The 24,242-nt window shown below is 38.7% G+C and overlaps 2 protein-coding genes across 3 annotated transcripts; both read right to left on the bottom strand.

The window, feature by feature from the left end:
* Window positions 1-4,999: 4,999 nt before the first annotated feature.
* Window positions 5,000-6,482, bottom strand: LOC108896091 (potassium voltage-gated channel subfamily S member 3-like). The gene has a single exon (XM_018695088.2). The coding sequence runs from the start codon at window positions 6,439-6,441 to the stop codon at window positions 5,143-5,145; it is 1,299 nt and encodes a 432-aa protein (XP_018550604.1). The 5' UTR covers window positions 6,442-6,482; the 3' UTR covers window positions 5,000-5,142.
* Window positions 6,483-8,926: 2,444 nt separating this feature from the next.
* Window positions 8,927-23,732, bottom strand: wdr35 (WD repeat domain 35). Of its 2 annotated transcripts, XM_018695132.2 has the most exons (28): window positions 23,284-23,732; window positions 23,054-23,171; window positions 21,980-22,051; window positions 21,758-21,850; window positions 21,550-21,678; window positions 21,271-21,404; window positions 20,839-21,004; window positions 20,591-20,736; window positions 20,299-20,424; window positions 19,306-19,491; window positions 18,997-19,032; window positions 18,830-18,890; window positions 17,833-17,977; window positions 17,306-17,375; window positions 17,008-17,061; window positions 16,802-16,911; window positions 16,436-16,655; window positions 16,222-16,302; window positions 15,892-16,028; window positions 14,576-14,779; window positions 14,249-14,395; window positions 13,076-13,208; window positions 12,812-12,922; window positions 11,828-11,992; window positions 11,576-11,716; window positions 11,237-11,393; window positions 9,785-10,025; window positions 8,927-9,442 (listed from the first exon to the last, which is right to left on the bottom strand). In XM_018695132.2, exons 1-28 carry the CDS (start codon window positions 23,305-23,307, stop codon window positions 9,292-9,294), a joined length of 3,558 nt encoding a protein of 1,185 aa, XP_018550648.1. In that variant the 5' UTR covers window positions 23,308-23,732; the 3' UTR covers window positions 8,927-9,291. The 2 variants fall into 2 exon arrangements, with proteins under 2 accessions (XP_018550648.1, XP_018550649.1); XM_018695133.2 differs by lacking the exon at window positions 18,997-19,032.
* Between the last annotated feature and the right edge of the window lie 510 nt (window positions 23,733-24,242).

Here is a 24,242-nt window from a genome sequence, read left to right as displayed (position 1 = left end):
CATCACTGAAAGTAGCTTCTTCTGAAGTTAGACAGCAAGTGCTGAACACAGCTGCTGAATACGGTTATGACCTGTACCGCTACCCTGCTGTGTAAAAATGAACCTGAGCTTCTCCTCATTCTCTGTCTCCTTCAACATGTTTACTCGTGCTGTTGCCATGTTGTATATGCCTAGTTTTAGAATGATTATTAATGCTTGCATCGGCCTCCTTTTTCTTATCAGTGTTTCTAAGTCATGTGGATGTCAGTTTCATTCTACTTCTTTTTCATCCTTCTCGATGACACATACACACACACAAACACAAATCAGTTTTCATGTGATACAGAAAATTTGATCCCAACCTCTAGGACACCACAGTGTAGCTGTGCTCAGTTGCCCGTGTCCAGCAACATACTGACACTGTTTAATCATTTTAAATGTCATAAAATGTCTAATATGACTGTATTTGTGGATCAGCACCGTTCAGATATCAATAGCTGAAATCCTAGAATGGGCACTTTTCTTGAAATCAGACACTATCTGGGATCTTTGTGCCTGTTTGAGCTGAGTCAGATGGTTGGCACAGAGACATTGTGTAATTTAATCATTACAAATGTATTTGCTTGGTTTTCAAAGTCAGCTGTGACAACCAAGAGCATGTTATAGACTGAACTATGCACTTGTTGTTATTTATCACCTTATGGAAATATTCTATGATGCACACACACACTTACAGCTGAAAAAATCAAGCCAAACCGAATGCTGACCACATGCAACAACTGATATAACCTGATTGTACTGATTTCTCCGTTCTCTCCCTTTCCTTTCCTGTCACTCTTGTGTGCTTGGATTAAATCGATTTCTGCCCTGAGATCTGATTACAGCTCACAGTGAATTTAATATTAATGAACATATTTGTGACCTTTATTTTTTTTTTTCTTGGCCCCTTTCTTTTTCAGGTGATGTGTCAACAACAGAGAGTACAGACTTTTTCCCCTTTACTATTAGAACTGCATTTCAAGAACACAGCCTCCATTAGATCACAACGCGTTCACAGTGAGTGAACATGTATGTGCTGAGTAAGCAGAGCAGCTGATAACCCCGCAAGAGTAATTAAAAGGAAATTGATTTCTTGTGAAGCCACTGTGAAACTAATAAAACTGTAAAAGCCTGACAACAGTACTAATTAACATTAAACATGGTGATATTGAGATATGTGGCTCAAGTCTGATTTGATAGTCAGTTAAATGCTGTGTAGCAGCTATTATTTGCTGCTGGAGCACTCAAGATGAGGCAGCAAAATGTATTCTTAGGTGCCATGTGATATCCTACCTTTAGAAAACTGAAACACTGAAGTGTTTTCAGTTACATATGTAATAGATAAAAATGGTCTCAATGCTTTTTTATAACTTTCAGAAGAAAAGTAGGCCAAGGCTATTAGTCAGCAGATTACAGCATCTAGAGAACACATATCCAAATGCAATAGGGCCATTAATTGCAACGAACTATGTTACCAAGAAGGGAGGCGGTCAGTTGGTCAGAGGATGAGTTATAGAAGAGTCAGTTAAGATCCAGAGTAAAAGGAAATTAAAGGCATATAAGGATAGAATGATGACACGAGACAGTAACAAGCATATGATGCTTACTTATGTATTTCTGCAGCATCACACAGCATCCATCTAAAGCCCGAGGCTCAGCTTGTCATCAAGTGCAGTGCAAAGATTTTAAACTCAACAGTCTGATCATTAATCATTACAGGAGATTTTTCCTGAAATCTGCTGTCAACTCTTTAGTTTTAGACACATTGATGTCCAGTTGATGTGAATTCTGCCAGTACAGGGCCATGATCAGGGTCATCACTGCTGACCAGAGACACAATCACCGAATTGTTGGCAAACTTGATGATTTGCTGCCTCCAATATTGGCTTTGGCACTCCTTAATGTACAACACAAATAAGAGAGGGAAGCGGATGCGGATGCTTCCCTAGGGCAATTAGGTGGAGGAAAAAAGAAAAAAGAAAAAACTTCTGATAAGACATCATTAACCTTCACACATTACGACCTAGCAGTTAAGACATCCATCGGCCAACATATCTGGCCAGGATCAATGTTGTGGATGCTCTCTGGCCTTGGCCGGATACAGTTAAAAGCTGAGGAGAGGTCAATAAAAACTGGTCACAAAAAAGTCTTTGCACCCTCAAGGCATGCCAGAATGATTTTTAATAGGCTGCCTGTTGTATCGGCAACACCCCTCAGCATGCTTGACTCCTCAGCAAAATGGAGCAGGTCCAAATTTTCCTACGTGCATCCTTCACAATCTTCTCAAGTGATTTCATAACAGGAGAGGTGAGTGTAACAAGCCTATAGTTACTGAGTGACTTTGGAACATTGTTTTTTGGCACAGGTACAGTGACGGAATATTATTTTAAAAAGTGTTCAGTCTATTACAAAGGTCAAGGTCAGGCTTGTCATTGATGAATACCCATCATAGATAGACAACCTCCCATGCGGGGCGTGAGTGACCAGTACTGAGCATGTTTTCTGCTTTGTCCTTGTATGTACACTTAGCCAGCTAAATGCCAGCTTAACTTGCTTCTGTAGTTCCCTGTACAGACTCACACACCCTTAGTTAAAACTGATATTTCGCTGGATAAATGTTTTTGACAGGCAGAGACCCAGGGGTGATTAATTGAATAAATGGAAACTAGTTTCCAGGAGATTACCAAATCCTCACAAAAGGTGATATATGCTGACACATTGCAGTACTTCAGCAGCACAGATAGAATCTCATTGTTCCTGTGTAGAAACTACCTGACTGTCCTTCAGCACTGAGATGACCACAGATATTGCTGACAGTGACTTTCACTTATAAAGACTAAAGCAATGAACTAAATCAGAGTGCAATGCTGTGTGACTTTGAGCATAAAGGATGGAAACAGGAGGAGGGACCCAGGCATTAAAGGTGACCATACCCCTGAGCGCTAATGTAGATGTTAAGGGTTGAAGCCAAGCTACTTAACAATTCCCTGAGCTGATGGCTGCAAAGTACTATGTTGTAGGCATCAGCTGCCAGTAAGGCCAATCTGACGTAAGATCACCAAGAGATTTATATTCAAATAAACTGAGTTGAGATACATATGTCTATAGTATTAGCATCCTTCAGAGGACAGTTGGGATATTTGGTCTGATTTCACTGGCACATTCTTATCTATGGAGGAGACAACACAGATAAACGCATAGATACTGTTGATGAAGGTGACTGCGGCAAGAGCAAGAATATCCAACCTCAGCATGATTGTTTACTCATATATAGATTCAACAGAGATGTGAAATATAACTTGTAAACAACTCAATCAGACATAAAAATCCTGCTAATAGTAATTAAAAAACACAAACACACAAACAATAACTTTATTGTTAGCTTTATTCTCCTCTGTTTAAAGACTATTAATCCTCATCATAGGATGAATTGTGAATTCAGCACCTTTTAAGGATTTGTATTGATTTTAACTGTTGTTGACCCAGGAACATTTGCAATGAACTCATTATACTGATGAACCAGCAAACAGCAAGAGGCCTGTCATTGAGCAATTAAAAGCTGTTTGAAACAAAATACAACAGAGACAACACATCAAGACTCATGGATCAATAACAGATGAGGACTGCATGGTAAGAATGGAGACAGGCTTAGACAAAGGACATTAATAACTACAGAATGCTGTGTCATACAATATATACATACATACATTCATACATACATATATATATATATATATATATATATATATATATATATATATATATATATATATATATATATATATATATATAAAACTGGCTAGTCTTTTACTGTCAAACTTACACAATGCTCATCAGTTCATGAATTAACAGACAACTGAAAGAAAATAACTGGGTAAAATTTCTGATAATCAATTAACTTTTGTGTCATTGCACTCTACAGTTTAGTTTTAGTTTAAATCTATTATTATTTCATAGGAATAGATATTGCTATGTAACTGGCTTTACTGAGTCAGGGTGCTGTTGGAATACTCTTCTTTACTTGTGAAACTGTTACTATATGTTTTAACATTTAACATTATCTGTCTCACTTTCAGCACTTTCTGGCTCCACCTCCTCAAATGCGAAAATGTGCTGGTTGTCTTAGTGTTAGTTTTACACTAGTAAATTGAACATCTTTGGTATTTGGACTGTTGGTTGGACAAAACACACTCACTTACTTGCTTGATCATTGATATTCAGTGTGGCAATGGACAACCTTTTTTGTTTTAACTTATCATCATGAAGTAAATGTGGATTGCACAAAAAAGTAATAAAAAATAATGACACTATCAAATTTTAGATTGGTTCCCCATAAGCCTTGCTTTCACTATGCAACTCTGTCTGCCACCTGGCATGAATTTTTTTGGAAAAATTAAGGCTCAAATTATGGCACAAATAAAGTACGCCTGCCACTATGCAACCAAAACAGAAAGAGGACAGTGCTTTTTGTCTTCCTTGGTAGCTATCAGTAGGTTTCCCCAGGTAAGGGAAATGGCTGTCAGTGGAAGAAAAATGGAGTGACTGTGGAAACATCCTCTGAGACTGACTTTATGATTTTTTACCATCTACTGGCCCACAGGGATTTGGTAGGTCCATATGGCCAGTCTGACTACAGAGAGAGCTCCAGTGCTTGAGAAGGTTCAAAACTGACAGTCTTGTTACTTATCTATCAGTACAAGTGGCTGTTATACTCTGCCTTTATCATAGCACTGAGATCAGTGTTTCTAGTTCAAATGGAATTCCTCTGGTTGTTTCTTGCTTTGGACAGCAGCTGGGCTGATAGTGGTAGCCATGCTGCTAACGCTAGCAGCCAGAAACAAACAGATGATTCATTGTCCATTTGATAATCTTGACAAGTAACACATGTCTTGGCAGTGACCTTTCTAAAGCAAGAGGTTGTGAAACTTCCTATATTCCTCTGCAGTGACACCAACATTAATAACACTTGGAAATACTAGGGGGGGAAAGTTGTCCATTGCCACTTGAAGTTCATGTGTCTGTTAATACACCTTCTCCTGAGTTATAAGTGATGAATGAGTTTGTGGACTTACAAATTCAGTATTGCATACTGCAAGACTTTTTGGGACACTTGCTTGAGAAGGTTCAGCTTTTGCTTCGTCTGAGATCTATGTATCTTTGCCTGGCGTAGAACTTGGAGAACTTGTTGAAGATGTTAGTAATGGGCAGAGCTACAATCAGCAGTCCACTGATGATGCACAGGGTTGCTATCAGCTTCCCACCAAATGTAACAGGGAAGGTGTCCCCGTAGCCCACTGTAGTCATGCTAATCGTGGCCCACCACCAGGCAATAGGGATCGTCTGTAACCCTGACTCTTGAGATTCTTTTTCTACAAAGTAAATAAGAGCAGAGAACATGGAAATCCCCACAGACAAGAAAAGTACTAGCTGCCCAACCTCATGAGAGCTATGTCGCAGTGTGGCACCGAGAGAGCGAAGGCCAGCAGAATGGCGAGCAAGTTTTAGGATGCGAAACACTCGCATCAACCGCAAGATCTGAACCACTTTACCTACATTCTCCAGCTCTGTGCTTTCACCCTCATCCATTATGTCATAGAATATAGTGACATAAAAAGGCATAACTGACATTAAATCAATAATATTGAGAGGGCTGCACAAGAACTTCTTTGCTGACGGTGCAGCAGCCAAACGGAGAATGAACTCTGCAGAGAAGAACAGGACACAGAGGTTCTCAAGGAAGGTCAACACTGGATTTTCGATCTTTTTTTCATTGACGTCCACCTGATGGAAGTCTGACATGCTGTGAATACACATGGCTACAATGGAGACAAGAACCACACTGAGGGAGGCTATAGCCATTGCTTTGGCTGAAGTGGAGTAACCTGGATTCTCAAGTCGAATCCAAATATTCCTGCGGACATCTGCACACCAGGAACCTTCAAACATTTCTATGTTCTCCTCCAAAGCTGACAGCTCCTCAATAGACGAGACCGAGCTGAGCTGCACTTCATCACTCCTCTGATCACAGCACTTATCCTCAGCCAGCTCCATCAGTTCACAGAATTTGTCGCTGCAGCATAAATCCAGATGACGCTCTTTGATTCCCCAGTACTCAATCTCTTGTAAGAATGAAACTACACATAATCCGTCTGCAAGGTGGATTTTACCTGTAAAGTAAAAGTTGAGAACATAACAGAAAAAACGAGGATTCCGATCAAAATAGTACTCCATATCAGAGGGACTGAAGTCATCACAGAGCTCCAGGATCGCTTCCTTAGAGCTGCAACATAGAAGACGGCCAAGACGTGTCTGTGGGAATCGTCTCAGAACGGTGTGCTCCATTCGTTGCTTGAAACCTCCAACGTTGACGTTAATAAAGCAGTCATCAGAGCTGCGCTGATGAAAGATCTGTCCATACACCATGATGGAGCAGCTGTGAGACGCTGTTCAGTTATCCTGTTTAAATCTCAGAGGCTTTGCTGCCTGCACAGAAACGCACAGAAATTAGTACAGGTCACACTTTCTTGTATGTCATTCTATCACACTGAAGAGCATTACATCAGTGCCATCTAGTATCAAGTAACATCTAGGTTTCTGTGACACCCTGTAATGGAATGGTTAAATAACAACATCACCTGCTGTGCTTTTTTAAATGTACGATCTGGAGATAAAATGTTTCCATCTGATGTTAAGAAAATACAGTTACAGTATCTATTTGTCTGCAGGTTATGTTACACATCATGACAGTATTCTACAGTATGCCTGCATGCATTCTGAATGTATTTGCTTGCAATGAATGAACATAATTAATAAGATCAGTAAAATATTTTACAAATGCAACAGAAATTAACCTAAGCCTTAATACGTGAACAACTGCCTCATGAAGTGGTTCAGAAAGTAAAACTAGTGTGAATACAATCACACTGTATATTTCCAGTAAAGCTATGATAACTAATGCGGCCAATATTTACCTACTAACGCTGAGCTGGTATTTGTCAACAATACCTGCCGTCTGTCCTGCTTGTAGCTCTAAAACGAGTAGCTCTGTCTCACTTGTATTGTATTACTGGCAGCGTTTCGAATTGCAGTAAATGGCGAGCCAAGGTCAGATTTGACACGTTTCTACAGCCACAAAAGTTGTTACAAGGAATCGATGAGTCGTTAACAGTGAAACACTGAAATGAAAAAAAAAAAAACCAAACAAAAAACAAACACTTTTACGCTGTTTAAAATAACTCTAAATAATCTAAACCTGCGGACAGAGCAAGTGCTCAGCAAGAAACTAACATTTCCTGCTCGACGTCTCGTCACGGACACAGAAACTGGAGGAAATGATGAGAGCAGCTTACCTGGCCATGTGCTGCTCCTGCCTGCTTCGCTCAGGTCGGAGTGTTCAGAGGTCGGTGCAGCGGTGTGGTGTCTCTGAGTCCAGCTCAGGGCGGGACGCAGCCTCTAACAGGACGATAGATCACATGGCTGGCACATCATGCTCACTAACAGGCTGTAATGTAGAATACACGTAAACTTTGACGTGTAATGTGTCACCAGTGCTGAGGGTGAGCCAAATTTATCACTGTAAATATTTAATGATTCTTTTTGGCTAAGTGCATTATTCTTTAGAGGCTGCTCGCTCTTTCTAATTTGTTTTCATCTTGGTGTGGATATTTTCTGTGGCATTTGGTCGCTCTTTTCTTTTTCTTTCTGTCTTTCTTTTATCTTAAATAAACGATGTTGCAAGTGAAATAAAACAAAATAAAAACAGAAAGAGAAGTAAAAAAAAAAAAAAAAGCTTAAATACAGCAGTAGGCTATAGTGTCGTTTATCAGCCTTTGCAAGTGCATTATGCAAAGTTCTTGACAAGATGCACATGCAATACTGATGCAATGTTTGATGACCTGACAACAGCAGGGAGGAATAAACATGTGCAAGACAGCTAGGGAAGATGTAAATAATGTAATAGGGTAAGACTGCCACTGTCAAACACCTACAGTATAAACATGCCACATTATTAGATAGCACAAAATCAAGACTGATGTTCTTTGTGTTTTCGGTGAGAGCCGAGCTGACACACTCAATATTTACATGTTTAGAAGCCGCTGGGGATTGCAGACATGCAGGATACACATTCATGTATTGATACTTTTGGGTAGACACAAATTAAAAGTTCATTTAAAAGCCTAACCTCAGTAGAAATACACAGTGCACCTTTTTGAGTCAATGACTCAAATGAACTGAAGAACACCAGTGTGATACATGTTACTTAAAACCTTAATGAAACACTCATCATCAAAGTCTGAAGAAATCATCCAAAGCCAAGCAAAAATAAACTAATGATTAATCAGTGTAAATAATAATTAGGTCACAACAACTCACACTGCATTGGCACACCAAGAGCCTTTAGTATAACAGCATCAGAAATATGATCACCATCTGTACCAAATTATGGAAAAAATGCTTTAAATATGCAAAACAGAACACTGGATCGAGCCTTGAACCTTTTATGCAGTGACTGTTTGGGGATCGCAGTCTACTCACTGCTGCCATTTACTGACAGCAGATGGCAGAGGAAGACTGTATCAGAAACAGATCAGCCTGAGATAAAACAAGGAGGAGCTACTTCAGTAGACTAAAGTAAATATGGTTTTATATTTACATCAGTGATGTTATTTTCTGTAACCATTAGTGTTGTGTGAATTATTCACCATATAATTAATAGTGTTGGTCAAGTTTTTCATAACCACATTCAGGCAAATGTTTTTGAGATGGTGTTTTATCTGGTTGAATGTACTTCAGAGCTCTTTACAAATGGTCTGCACAGACACTTGTTAGGTGGTGGGTGTTGTGGACAGGCTTAGTTTTCAAATGAACTAGTTGGTATAAATGGACAGCAAAATATTTCCAATTAAAATACATTTTATACACTGTTTATTCACTGTGGACCTCAATATAAAAATAGTTAACAAAGCATTTATATTCATTCAAGTATTTTACAACATTCACTGTAAAAGAACTCAACATTTAAATCAATTATATAAAGAGGGATAAGCTGAAGCTTGCTGAACATATATTTTGCTGTTTGACAATATCAGTTTAGGTCTTCGTTCTGTTTGTACCTTCATAACTGAATATTACAGACTTAACCACAAAAAGAGGACAACAACAAAATAAGAATAACAAATATATTCCATAAATTCATAAAAAGAAACAATATGTGAGTAAAGTACATTAAATGTTTTGAAGTGTGGTTTTCTGTCTGAAAAAAGTCCCTCTGCTTCATACTACAGGAGTGTGGCACAGAGGGCAGCAGTTATATTTTCCAATCTCCTGCTCCAGAGCACAGTGTTTACACACACTGCACATCCAGAACTGGTACTCCTGGATCGGCAGACCGGTCACGATGCATGTGGGTAACTTTCCTTCTGCCCTAAAATGGCAAAAAACAGAATTAATATAAACGGTTTCAGGAATTACTTTGATACTATGGCAGTGGAAAATGAGTAGTTATGTTGAACAGGAAATTCTAACATCCTTTTGAGAGGAGGACATTAATCATTAGAGCTGAGCTAAGCTCATGGTGAACCATCAGTCTCCACTCAAACTGAAATAATGACATGCATGGAATTAATCCAACAAGGTAAAAAAAAAAGAGCAAACTTTCTCTTCTTCAAAGACATTACAATAACATGATAAACTAATTTTGCATCCCTACAGACCAGGGAACTGATCCTCTCATGAGTGTCTGGAGCCTCTCTTGATCTGAACTCACCCCTCTGATGATCTTTCCCGCTCCATCGTGCGACTGTCCTTCGGTGCATGCTTGGTGAAGATCTCCAGGGCCAGGTCCTCGTAGAACTGCCGCAGTTCAGGTTCCAGACTAGGTAGAGATTCCAGTTTGATAAAGGCCTGTGAGCATGTGCCAAACGCCCGGTTGGCTGCGGAGCAAATGGCAAGTAGAGAGTAGATCTCCACTGCTGGAATGATGTCCTCATACTCACACAGATGAATGGCTTTAAAAATGGAGGTAAAGAGCGAAGAGTGAGACTTCCACTCTGTTTGAGTCAGTGATAGAGAACTAATTTGTTTTTGTACAGTCCTGTCAGTCTACCAAAGCCAAAAGATTCATAACAACTTCAAACCAATTGAACTGTTTTCCTTTGTTTGAGAGGTCATCAAATGTAGTGTAATTAAAATATGTCTACTGGCTTCACATGCAAGACACACCCGAGCCATTTTTTGCATGATAAAAATACATTCATTATGTGTGCATCCTCATCAGATAAATACTACTTCACATAAAATACAGTCAGTCACCATACTCAGCTCCAGGATTTCTAGAGATCAATAAGTGACCATGATTTTAGTGACTCAGAAATTGAGTTGATTTTGGAATAACTTTTTACTGATATGATTATATCATTTTAAAATCTAAATATTGTACTCTCTGACATGTTAGTTCAGAGTTCAGATACGTTCTGTATTTTAATAGCTTTAATAGTCTGTAACTAGAAGATTGATCTAATGACTAAGTATTGTTTCATTTATATACAGTAAACATACAAGGGTATCTAACTTAATGTGATAATGTTGTTGTTTACAAATGCTACACATGACTACCTTAATATGTGGGAATTGTTGAGTCTCTCTGTAAATGATATAGAGTACGGTCTGGACCTGCCTGGCGATAACGTCTGGTGTGATTCGGGTCCTATATAAATAAAACTGACTAGACCTGTGCAGACAGCACCTGGGCAATAATAATATTCATAACCTTGTTTCCAAATGACAAAGATGAATGAATGTAGTTAGTTTAAGTGAATAACAGCTCATGTACTTCAATCCTATCTTTGAGAGGGTGAGGAAAATACTAGTAACACTTTGTTAATTATTTTTACAATTTAACAGTCAATCTTTTGGTCTACAAAAATGTTGGAAAATAGTGAAAAATGCCCATCACAGTTTCTCAGAGCCATAATTGATGTCTTCAATATTTTGTTTGAACAACAGTCCAACAACCAAAGACAGGCAGGTTGTAGTGTTACAAAGCAACAATAATATAATTGTCACATTTTGAAAATAAGAAACATTGAATGTTTACCATCTTAAAAGATTATTCAATGATGGTTACTTCTCTGTTGACTGAATATTCAATTATTGTTTCAGTCCTAGATGATGCTGTTATTAATTTATTAATATGATGAGGTGTCCTGTGATTTGGTACCTGTGCGCATGGCGTTCTCCATGTAGCCTTCATACAGCTGTCTTTGAGCAAGGAGGAAGAAGTGGTAAGCCTCAGCTCCACGCCAGGCGTTGTCCACAACACGATTGTCTGAAGAGGTTGCATCTTCCTCGAGCAGCCCAGCAAGTGCAAATGTTGCCTAATTATAATAAATGATGGTTCACTGTCAAAATGCATTTCAGCATCGGCAAAATATAATGATTAAGAGTATATGATGAATTTCTATACTGTTAAAATATGCTCTTGACTTTGTATAGTTTCTAAAATAGGTCATAAACAATATTTGAAATCTATATCAAGTATATTGTATATATTAGGTACCTCAGACTTCTTCCCTTTGGCTTTGCTCTGCTGTGACGTTTTCACCTGCTCGTGGTAATTTTCAACGAGACGTGCTGCCAGCACATAGAGCTTCTTCACCCGCAGCGGTCGAGTCCTTTTCTTCGCCTCCTCATCCGCTATCTGCAAACAGCAGCCACGAATTCCATCAGATGTGTCCACAAACAAGCTGTTCTACCAGGTCCTGTTAGTTAAAGAGTCACTCACAATCACAACCATAAAAAACAAACCTACCTTAAACATGAGTTTGGCTGCATCAAGGAAATGGTGGGCTTTCCGATACAGTTCCACTGCCTCTAGAGTTTTATTCTTCTCAAGAAGATGTGAGGCATATTTGGACAGAAGAGATTTAATCTCCTTCATGTTGTGGGTTCTAGCAAGTTCCACTGCTTTGTTCCACTGAAGGAAAATGAGAACAGTCATTCGAAAACATAATCACATCATCATTACTTTTAACTGTAGATTCTTGAACATGATACTGAAAAAAGTGCATATTATAAATGCAGCATTTACTTTAAATAAGACAGTAAAATCAGTAAAATCTATTTAATTAATCTGTTGTAATTTAACAGTCATCAACTGTAATAAAATGCTCCTAAAATTACCTGAATATGCATATCTTACTAACAGCAAGAGCACAACACTCAGATAACATTAGAAGACACAGTTTTAAACCATGCTGTGGCAAAAGATTTGGAAACAATAAAAGTGACACTCCTTTCATTTCACTGTCAGAAACAGGGCATTAACACAGCAGGGAAAGTGCCTGGAACAGAGGAAGCTGGGAGTGGTAATGACTTCTCCTTTTGGATGAGCCAAATTACGGGTGAATTACGGCACTTAGAGCACAGCCAGCTGTGGCTGAACAGTTTTTACACAGTAGAACAGTTTCAGCTTACATAGATGATTTGGAGGTTGTATTCTTGTCATAATGCTAAAATTTACTGTCTAATGTAATGTCCATCCTGTCCTGAATCATTTTTCTTGAGCCAAATGTGAAAATTTACATTGGAAAAACATAGTAACATAGTTTGAGAGCAGCATTCACACTCCAGAGTTAAATATCACTCAGGATGAGAACAGGAGTGGGAGGACAGCAGGTGCCAGAGTGACTGCTGTGCTCTAAAGCTGTCAAACTGTGTGGTCAATCACTGCGGGAATGCCTTATGTATTCAGAGTGTCACAAGAGGCACCACAAGTTTTCTGTTTGTCTCTCACCTGGTTCAGATGGACACATGTATCAACAGCAGCTTTGGGCTGGTTGCACTTAAGGTAGGCGTTCACAGCTTGTTCACACATGCCCACAGTAGCAAACATCTGTCCAATTTCCTATAACATAGTTAAGAGAATGATAACAGATGCAGAATTAGTTTCCTTTAAGGGTACAGATTTAGAATCACTGAGACCTGTAGCTTCCACATAGAGCTAGAAGCGAACATCAGAGAGTAATTATTTTAAGTAAGTCTTCAACATTTGGCTCACTGGTAAAAGTTTATGATTCTCTGGCAGCACAGTGGTCAGCCTCTCAAGGCCGTCATAGTCCTCTAACATGTAGTAGCACTCTGCAAGCCTCTCCTGGTTACGGCCCTGAAGGTAGTACTGCACTGCATTGACCCTGGAAACAGGAGAAAATAACAGTTTTTCATTTGGTTTTTAACAACAATCATGATACCATAGCTGACAGATACTGACATTTGAGATAGCATTTCCTGATTGTCTGTTTTTAGGTACTTGGAATATAATAAATAACAAAGTAGTACAAATGACATTAAGTGGTGTTGAGACCAAGTACTTTAGGGTCTATATAGTTGTATATTTTGTATATTTACTGTTGCTTTTTGCCACTCCAGTGATGCTTATCGTCCACACAAAGAACATATAACACTGTCACACTTGTTGAATTATTGGATATCACTTTGCCCCCCTAATTTTTAACCCCCTACTTTTGCATTTATAAGCACCATATAAACAGCTGATGAATGGCAACACACTATGACACTATAATGTGGTTATAAGCAGATAAGGGCATTTTTTTATTTATGTTATTTGTCAGTGACAACTACTACAGTATAATTCTAGCTATAATTCTACTTATCAAATTTATCAATCATTTGCTTGTCTCTAAAAATGTCCTCTTTCCTTTCAAGGCATCTGAGCAAACTTCTTTCACTGTTAAAGTGAATATCGTTTTTTCTAAATGCTCCAGAAGAAATTTAATAAGTAGACCTTGGGTTAAGAATTTTCTTTGACAAACCTCTATTTCCCAGGTCAAGAATGAACCTTCAAAACCTGTATATGTTTTAAAACACATTTATGAAGTGTTTTAAATCTACCTGTGAAGGATTTATTGAATAAAGATGTTTTTTATGTTACCGTATCTTATCATTCATTAAGTGTTTATAAACCAGTTATGGCTATTTCAAAGGAGAAAACATAAGTGTTAACAAATACATAAATACACATTTCAAAATGTCGTCATGTATTCTTACATCTACATTACAGTGCGCTACAAACCATGCATTACTTATTTATTGCTTATAAATGATAAATGGGAAACATGTTACTGTAAACAAACTTCTAACTAGAGTATACAGTATTTATGCACTTAAGAAAAACTTTTTTATCAGAAAAAAGGGAAAAACCAAATCCCCATACCACTTCTGTCTGTCAGCAAAGTAATCTCCGATTGCATTGTACGCCTGTTCTAGCAGAGCATCATCACAGTCTCCAGAGCCAGTTTTGAGTAGCTGAAGCACCCTGAACCAGTCTCCCAGTTTGATTCTGAGGCTGATGGCAAGGTCCCTACAGAGAAACACATGTCCATTGTCTGCCATTACCATCATGCCTGCAAAAACTAGTGGCAACTCATTTTATAAGGTAAAGTTGAGCTTAAAAATGACAGACAAAAAATTAATCCAATAATGTGAGGGTAAGTTTTAACTTCACCATCAAATGTGCCCAGACAATAATGGCTAAATGTACCTGCGATCCATATCCAGGTACATCCGCTCAGCTTCCTCAAACCTGCTGAAGTAAGCTGCCACCTCTGCTTGTTTCATGGGCTCACTCTGCAGGTTGCCCAGGCGCTTGACAAACTCGATCCCCTGGTAGTCTTTGCAGCGTACAAAGGCCTGCTCAGCTGTTTTCAGGTCCAGCTTCTGCAGAGCTGCCTCAGCCAGCAGACGCCTGACAGGTTGAAAATTAAGAAAGGGGGCCAGTGAGTTACTATCAGTACGACTGATGTGTACGCCTACGTCCTTATATCCACTGTAATATGTTTAATTTAGTTATAAACTGGACCAGAGATATTAATAGATCTGTATGAAGTCACTCACCAATCCATGTCTCAGATTGTTACTTGTAACTATAAATCAATATCTAAGTGGAACCAAATAATCAGCAGTACTTCATAATATTGATGATTCCATGACTTTGAACTGACTGGAACTGACTGTTAGAACAGGAAGGGTCATTTATTGACACTGCCAGATTTTGAGGGATCCTGCAAAAACTGACACACCAGCCAGAGAACACACATACGCAACAGCGATCACACTGCTGCTTCAAACCTTACCATAAATCTCTAATACTCTGTCACATCAACCTCCCACACCAGCACATATGCTCAGATGAAAAACAGTAGTAACAGCAGCTCTTTATTTGTCCTAACCTGACCTGAGAACCCTGTTCAGGTTGACTGTTTTTTCCTCAAAAACAGCCAATCTAGGAATTAATTTAAAGCTTTAAAAACTGCTTTCCATCACTGAATAATTATACCAATTATACCAAGTGTATTATAACCGTTTGCATTTGCTGACTGAATGGTAAAAGAAATTAAGTTTTTCCTTTGCACAAAAACACAACACCAACAAAAGAAAACCTAGGTAACTGGCATGAGTAGTGATGGCTATTATGATCACAGAAACATAAACTTCATCAACAGAAAATACAGTTAGTTTATTACAGTTAGTTTATTAGGAAGACATAACTAAAACTAATGCAGTTGAATACAGCAGGCTAATACTAGCCTCACTGATTTGAAATGGGTGGACAAAATTATGTCAACATAACTACATTAGTCTTAGTCTTAGTCTTAACTTAATGTTGTATGGCTACACTGTATGGCTACTCACTGAAGACACTGCCAACACCAAAATCTCATCCTTAAAAAATCTTAAATCACTTAAATGGATACATTTAAATCACTCAAATCATTCAAATCAATTTATTCTTAGAACCCCCTTCCATGTCAAATCAAAAGTAAAAGTCGAAAAAGTAAAGCAAAGTGTTGCATTTACCAGAGTCTTGGGTGAGGATTGTCTTCAATGAACTGTGAGGCATCTTCAATTCCAACTTTCTCAATCAGTGCACGACTGTCTCTCAGGGAGCGGATTTCAAAGTTGATGAGGTTGTCTTTGTTGGGCCTCTCTGGATCCTGTAAGAAAACCTCCCATAAGTGTGTTTCATTAAAATACAAACACATACAAAGTCAGCTTTAAAGGTATAGCAAAGTGATAAATTCTTACCATGATAAAATAAGTATAGTGATGTTAGTAACTGGCTGTGATATCAGTGTAATTATGCTGGGAATTCAGGCAACTCAAATGCCACTTGCTTTGAATGTTTACCTTCATGATTTCATCAAGCAAGACAGATTTGATTTCCAGGTCCTCAAAGTTACAAATGTATCCAGATGTTTGGATGGGCTCCTGTTTGTTTAAGATATAATAAACAATTTTGACATTTGATAAATATTTATTTACTAACAATACAACAATGCAGATGAGGTTACAGCTTTAAATCTGATGTTATCTGACCAACACACAAGGACCAAGCACTCACCTCTGGGTCTAAGTTCCTAAAGACATACATTCTGGTCTTCTCCATCATGGCGAACAGATCAGGGTTGTCATTTGCCCATTTCATGTCCCAGACATCCTTGCGCTCAAACTTGGATGGATCTCCTGCAGATGCCTGGTTCCCAGTGCTATCGTCTGTGAAGGAACGAACTTCCAGGTCCAACAAAGTCAGCACGCCTGCGATGTCGATTATCGCCAGACGACTAAAGAAAACGATGATTATATGTGACTTATATGTGACAGCAGTGTTCCAAAATACAACATCAGATTCAACAAACTGCTTTGATCATTCCAAAGATATGTGGACGCGGTCTTATTTCTTGACACCACAACACAAATTGATGCTTACCTGGAACTGCAGTTCAAGGACAAATAGTAGGCTCTGTTGTTCAAAGTGTATTTCTGGATGAGAACAACATTTGGGAGGCTGTATCTATGGATGGTGCCAGACTCACGGCCCTATAAGCACATATGCACCCAAAACTTTGCTTTAATTTTACTACGCATTTTACTGTACAATTCAAAATTGGATGATAAAAACAGAAATGTACATACCACAATCAGGGTCTTATCTGTTGCTGTAATACAGCAGATGGGATCTCGAGTTGCCTGAAACAGACCAAAAACATACATGAACCATGACAATTTCTCTTCTTAGTAGGAAAATGTTTTTTCTTTCTCTTTAAATGTATTCCTTGTCATTTTTATAAAGATTATTATATATGTGTTAATTTATTTGTTTTATATAGAAATTTAAACAATTTAACATCAATGCTTTAGGCTGTTTCAGTGACATTAAAAAAATCACGTTCTTATGAACTAAAATGCCTCAGAAATGTTTTTTGTCACTTACTGTGAAGGCTTTTGTAAAATCTGGACCACTGTCACTGGCTCCAGATGGATTGCTATCAATGTGATAGACCCTAAAGTGGCAGGAAGTGAAAACAAATGAGAGAGAGCCTGAGAGACAGCCAGACAGACAAACGATGAAAAGATGTCCTTTCCACTGAGGTGACTTGTGGTTTTGATGCTAGGATAGTCCTGGCAGAACATTAGGTCATGCCCAGCCTGTCTGGAACCTCAGTGGCATTTGATTCAGATGAATGAATCCTTTTCATGGTGCTGTCAGTACCAACACTCTACACTGTAACAGTGAGCCAATAATCCCAAGGTTTCATCCACTGACTCTCAGAATGTAGCCTTGTGGTTATCTTGCTTCCCTGTAACTTTCCATGGTCTGCTTGATATGTACTGTAATTTCTAATGTGGTTATTTTGTCCCCATCCACTTGTACCTGGCTTTCTTAAATACAGTTCTCATGACATCAGGTTTAGATGCAGTTGCACTGTAAAGTTTCATGCCAATTTCTGAAAAACTCACCTCTCTCTGCCCTCTTTCTTAGTTCTGGTCACTTGGTTGATTTCCAGGGCAGTTAATTTCTTTGCCACTCTGTACTGCCACAGGTAGAAAGCCTCCTTGGATGCAGCAATTACATGTGTCTTGGTCATGGTGACAAACAATGGATCTGAACAAATGAACAAGTAACAGACTTTAACAGACTTACTTGATTGAAGATCAAGATAGAGTGTGTATAACTGTGTAATTTCAGAACAAATTAACTTGTATAAACTATTGATTTTTGTAATTTGGTGAATTGTGTGTGTGCTCAGCTCTTGGCCTCAGATTCCAAATGCAGAGGAGTGTGCTACAAATATCACTAATAAAAAAGCTTTAGAGTTTTTTGTTTGTTCTTGTTGATCTCAAAAGATTCAGTGCCAGTATATAAATGAGTAGGAACTAGGTGTTCACATAAAAATGTGAAATTCAGTGCACATTTTAAGTGTGCATAAATTCCAACATGCAAGTCCTGAGAAGATGATACAGTGTGTTGTTAAATACACTGACTAGTCTAGTGAAAAAAGCCAGAGGAGAAAGGTGCAAAGGAGCAAACTTGAACTCATTCACATATTATTTACCAAGGTGGGATATCACAAACCCATTCAGACCACTGAGTCTTTCAAACCTGTGGACTTTGAACCATCTTGGCATGAGCTCCTCAGCAAACATTTGGCCAAAGACGCCCTGCACTCACTGTCTATTTGCTATAGGATGCTGTGAGGCCATGAAAGATGAAAGTGTGGGTGGCAGGTGGCAGAATGCCAACCACCATTTCACAGCTATCTATACACAGGGTGTGACTTCTCACAGTGTCTTGAAAAAATTAACCAGGTTTATGGTAAATGAGGACTTGTATCAGCCCCGTGTTGCTGTGCTACAGTAAGTTCACGGTATGGTCACTGTAAGCAACCTTGGAATGGTAGACATTTAAAGATGTGTTGACTAGTGAATGTAATCTCTGTTTACTGTATACGCTCACCAATGTCAATGTATTTGGAGTCCAGTGGAGTCCCAATGGAATTGCACAGAATCAGGACAAACTGAAAAACACACAATGGAGCAACATTATTCTACAACTCAATTTATAATTCTATATCAGAACAATTAGTCTTCATTTTGTGAGTGTGGTTTTAATTAGTACTTTACCCTTGCATGACTCCCAGACTCTAACTCAGCATCCTCCTATACTGGCATGAATTAAAGGAACAGGAGGCAAGACAGCAGAGAAACAATTGTGATCCTTAGCTCACTCTATATCTACTATATATCTTCCCTATTGGATTTCACTATTTCACATGTCTACTCAGTGGAGTATTAATATAGATCTTGTCTAAGACATTGTAGTAACTAGCATATCAAGTTTACCTGTAATGTTTTGAGGATTATTACAGATCCTGATTTTTATTTATTTATTTGCTTTGTTCCTACTGTTGCCTTCTAAGGTTGTGTTTGTACCTGAGGCTGGGTGTCATCTGCCTTGCTGGCCAGGATACAGAAGTCCCCTGAGGTTGTGATGGACATCAAGCTCTTGACATATTTGACAAACTTCTCGTTGTTTTTGGTGTCCCAGAATACCACACAGTACTCCTGCCTCTCTGGCTTTGTGTAGGCATACACCACAGTGCTGCAACAGTAGCCCCACTGTTGAAAAACATGAAAGAGCTGGTGAGATTCACATACTGTGTGGGCTTTGTGAACCCCGAGAAGTGTGTGACCAAAGACCTCTAAAACCAAACCGCCCATAGTTTAATTTGAGACAATGTTTTTTATTCTGGTATACCCTCGGTTCAATGTCTCCGTTCTTTTCCACCATATAACTCCTTTGTTGGAATATATTTGATCACTTGGTGGTGTAGTGATAAAGCTACTCCACCCAAGTAGTATTTTTACTGTAAATCTTAATAATCCTCATACTAATTTATAAATCAGCTGACCACATCTTATTACTCTACTATGACTAATTCCACCTTCATTCGTGTCACCCTGTGTGACAAGAAGGTGTGATTTGGAAACAGACATTTCGAAAGATAGGAACATGCATCAAGCCAGGTGTTGTCTTTGAAGTAGACTGGCTCCACAGATGAAGAAGACAGCTGCTTCATAAACCTCATAAAAATAACAAAAAGATGACTAGCATGAGCCTCTGGCAGTCTGTGTGATTGGTTGATGCTTTTACTCATTGTGCGAAAGCTCAGAAAAATTGCTGGTTTAGATTCGTTCTCTGTAACTGAGCAAAGGTGGCATAATCAAGGGTCTTCTGAATGACAATATAGCAGAATTTCTGATTAAAGATGCTATATGTGAGGTTTTTGCTATCACTGCAAAGCCAATGTTAACATTATCAGCTGTCTACTTACCAAGAGCTTCAGCCATCATTGCTCTGTGTAAGAGGAATTGTTTGATTCCAAAAATGTTATATAAAAGAAAACCAAAGGTGCTGACATTTACCTTGTAATCTGGTCTTATGTTTGCAAAGTAGATGTAGGAGTCCACAGCCAGGCCAATACGTAGCCCTCCTCCCTCCCAGGCAACGCCTGTCATTTGCTTCCCAGGAACTTTGAGAGTTCTCAGATGCTGTTTAAACAACAAATAGCATTGCAAATACTCAATTTATTTATTTTTTTGTTTTGTCCCATATATGATAATGACAAGAACGCTGAATGGTACATTACTAAGTAATAATAATCTAATTTTCACGTATAAAACTCTGTAAGAAAGGGAACAAAAGCTTCACCCTCACCTCTCCAAATGGTGTGTAGAACTGCACAACATTAAACTCTTTCTCCAGATTTGAGGCTCTGAGAGAACCAGCCACTGCCAGAACACTGCCGCAATGATTCCACTGGATACTGACCACATTCATCAGAGTGTCAATACACACTGGGTCTGCAGAACAAGGTAGCAGCATAGCCCATCACCACTGGTAAACATTTCATTGAAGTGCAACCTGGAAATTATACTGCAGTCTTTGAAGGCTTATTTCCTTACTTTCATCATTCTCATAGCGCATGATCTGGCATCTTCCATTGTCGAAACAGATAGCAAGACATGGACAGTCTGGCTCAACATAACCTCCTGTTCCTGCATACCAGTGGATACCTGCTATACTGACAGCTCCAGTGGCATTAGTGAGGCAGCTTATGGTCATTTTCATCTGAAACATAACAGATTATCAAAAGTCAACATACACCAATATAAAATAGATAAAACAGCATATGTGCTTAAAACAAAGGGAGAATCACTTTCAGTTTTCAGGATCATAATTCTATTAAGGCAATTAAAGTATTATTCTATAATCAATTTCATGTGGGTACATGATACAAGTCAAGGAGCTGCCTGCACCTTCACAGTCAGAAAGCTACATGGGTCCACGGTAAGATGAACTGATAATTTTATTTTACTTAAAACCTGTGCACTCACAATGAAGTTTCCTTGGTTGTCATAGATTTGTACTTCTCCATTGGCCATGCCAAACAGGAGGATCTTGCTGTCTGGCGACCATGCCACATGCGCAAGCTGATTTCCCTTTAGCTCCTTTCCCCAAATCCGGTTACCTACGAAAACAAGGCCTTCATGAGCTACTCATATACGTAAACAAAGCACTCCTTGTCAGGGGTGATTTTAAATTAAATATGTTTGGAAGGCTATTGTGATTACCATTTATTAGATTTTGAGTAATCACACTGTAAAGCTTTTTACCATCTACAGATCCAACAATGACAGCTCCATCTTCATACACAATGCAGATCTTCTGACCATCTGCGTTCCAGCTCATGCTCCTCACCACTGACTTGTTCCTGTTATTGATCATCTCCTCATACCACGCACCTACGGAAGGGACAAAGACAACAAACTATACATGCCAAATTCCTTACAACTTATATTTTGACTTTGCAGCAGTAATCACCTTTGTAGAGCATCCACACAATGATGAGTCCATTCTGGTCACTGGTTGTCAGCTTTTCATACTGTTCATTCCAGGTGACTACCTGCACTGCACCTGCAAGTGTAATAATTGTTAAGTGTCAAACAATGACGCAGCTCACTTAAGCTGTGTCATTTGTGCACACTGGCTGTTTATAACATACTATAATGATAACAGGCTTGGCAATGACTAAATATAACTTACCACTGTGTCCCTCTAGAGTCTGGTTCATTGACAGATTACTGGGTGCAGCAAGACCTTTAAGTTTTGCATCATCTGTTGAGAAACCACATCGAAAGTGAGATTAACATGTAGAACAGCAGATAATTAACGACATATAATTCTCAGTGAGAAAATTGTTGAAAACATTTTATAGAAAATATTCTATACAGCAGACCCTAGCGTGTATAGTAGTGTCTAGATAAATATCAGCACAGAGTTTTTATTGTTTCTTCCACTTTACTATTGGCGGGTTTAGACATTTGCTTAACATAATAACATTATGTCTGTTCAACGGGCAAAGCGGGTGAGGTAGTACCATGTCTACTTACAGTGACAGGACACTTAGGTACCAGAACAGAGCCAAAAGGCTTATGGAAGATTATTTACACACTGTAAGAGCTGTTGTCAATAGCCCTCAAATCTCAGTCACATGGGTACTACATAACGGTTTTGACTGTAACAAATAAACTTTAACACATAGCTGAATGAACAGGACATCATTCATCATAGCAAAAACATTTAGGTCTCACAGTGTCATTTAACATTTAACATCACTTTTATTCTACCCTAAAGCAAAATTACAGTAAATATGAATAAATACATGTAGAATATTTAAATGTGAACAAGGACCCACAGTGTAACTGACATAAAACACCTAAGATCAGGCCAAGCCAAGTCAGTATCAGTACATGGGTAATCAGTAGAAGACTCATCAAACCTCACCAACCTTAGAAACTAGAGAAGGACTTTAACAACTCAACAAGCTTTGCCAGAGTTAGTCTAGTGACACATGAGTAACATATGGACAATGGGATAGTGAAGTCCAATTCTGTTGACTATGTGCCATATATATACGCTGTTAAAGATTTAAAACTTATGAATGTGCAGTGCCCTGCATGCATTTAAAACTTATATAAACTGTGTTTATGATTATCCAGGCTTTCATGCTCACACATTACATTACCATCTAAACCCATCTATGGCCAGGTGTACCATGAGATGGCCTGGAAATCAAGACAGAGTGTACAAGGGCGGTGCAGGTTAACCTGACCTTACCTGTCTGCGTTTCAAGTTTGAGTACTCTCAGGAGACCGTCGTCTCCTCCACAGGCAATAAAGCCCTGATCTTTGTTCCAAGAGACACATTTTAGATGGATATTGTTCGGGATAGCAATCTATAAGACAAAAGAAATTGCAGCCACACGTTAACCAGCGCTCAGTGTCATAACTGATGTACTGAGTGGTTAGTTAGATGGCTGAGGTCATGGGGATGCCCGAGACACTCACCTTCTTACTGAGATAGATAAACATGGTGGTGGTGGTAATAACGTTACAGACCACTACCTCTCCGAGACGAATTATTTATAGTGGAGTTTTACTAATTAACATGACAACAAACTGACCTAACGTTAGTTAGCAAACCAGACAGCTAAAGTGAGCTAACATTTTCAGCCTAGCTTAAATCATGCAGCCTCAACCCGGTGAATGTAACGTTAGCCTTTACCGTTAGCTTTGCTCGTTAGCTAGCAGCCAAACGCAACGTTACCTGTTGCTATACAGAATTAATATTCAATAATAAGTGTAGCCTGACAAATTCGAGGGTTGACTACGATTATAGTGAAAAACGTTCACCGCAAAAGTATTTGAAAAACAGTTCAAAATCGTAGTTTCATTGCTTGTGTTTTCAGGCTCCTGTGCTCAGAGGCTGTAGCTTCCCTCGGTCTCCCCTGGTAACCGTAAACCAGAAGAACTGGGACTGGGGTCTCTGGTAGTTGTAGTTTTTCCTGTTCGCGCTCCAGTGATACTTTTGAACAGTCGTCCATTTCATTTGGTTCCCTTTTATTTATTCAGATCTACTGTGCTGCCTTGCACTTGCTTTAGCCCACAGTAAAATAATAATATAGTAATAGGCCCACCAAATGACAACCACCGTGAAAAAAATTCTAATAATCCAGCACTGGAGAAAAAAGATGTTTAATACAATGTCGCCTTTAATTATGTTGGACAATGCACAGCAATATTGACAAACAATAGTCCGGTCATTGAGAGAATCATAATCAATCTCAAGACTGATGCTAAAGGTCCATATTATACTTTTAAATCTGCTTGGTAACAGAGTATAAAACACACATGAGGTGTATTGGATTCATTGTTTCAGAATGTTTTATTTTCCATGTACAACTTTCACCCCAATTGAAAATATACAGAGAAATTGTTTTCTAGCACAAAAGCTTTGAAACACATAA

Source organism: Lates calcarifer, linkage group LG19 (genome assembly GCF_001640805.2).
Source record: "Lates calcarifer isolate ASB-BC8 linkage group LG19, TLL_Latcal_v3, whole genome shotgun sequence".
Lineage (NCBI taxonomy): Eukaryota > Metazoa > Chordata > Actinopteri > Centropomidae > Lates > Lates calcarifer.
The sequence above is the reverse complement of the archived record's forward strand: the minus strand, read 5'-3'. Positions and strand labels throughout refer to the sequence as shown.

Bases quoted from the DNA above. Each gene is read 5' to 3' on its own strand.
- wdr35 (XM_018695132.2), bottom strand. From the start codon at position 23,307: ATGTTTATCTATCTCAGTAAGAAG. The intron at 21,005-21,270 runs GTGAGTGCACAG...GTTATGTTTCAG, and splicing joins ACAACCAAGGAAACTTCATT to ATGAAAATGACCATAAGCTG. The intron at 16,303-16,435 runs GTGAGTGCTTGG...TTAAACAAACAG, and splicing joins TTAGGAACTTAGACCCAGAG to GAGCCCATCCAAACATCTGG.
- LOC108896091 (XM_018695088.2), bottom strand. From the start codon at position 6,441: ATGGTGTATGGACAGATCTTTCATCAGCGCAGCTCTGATGACTGCTTT.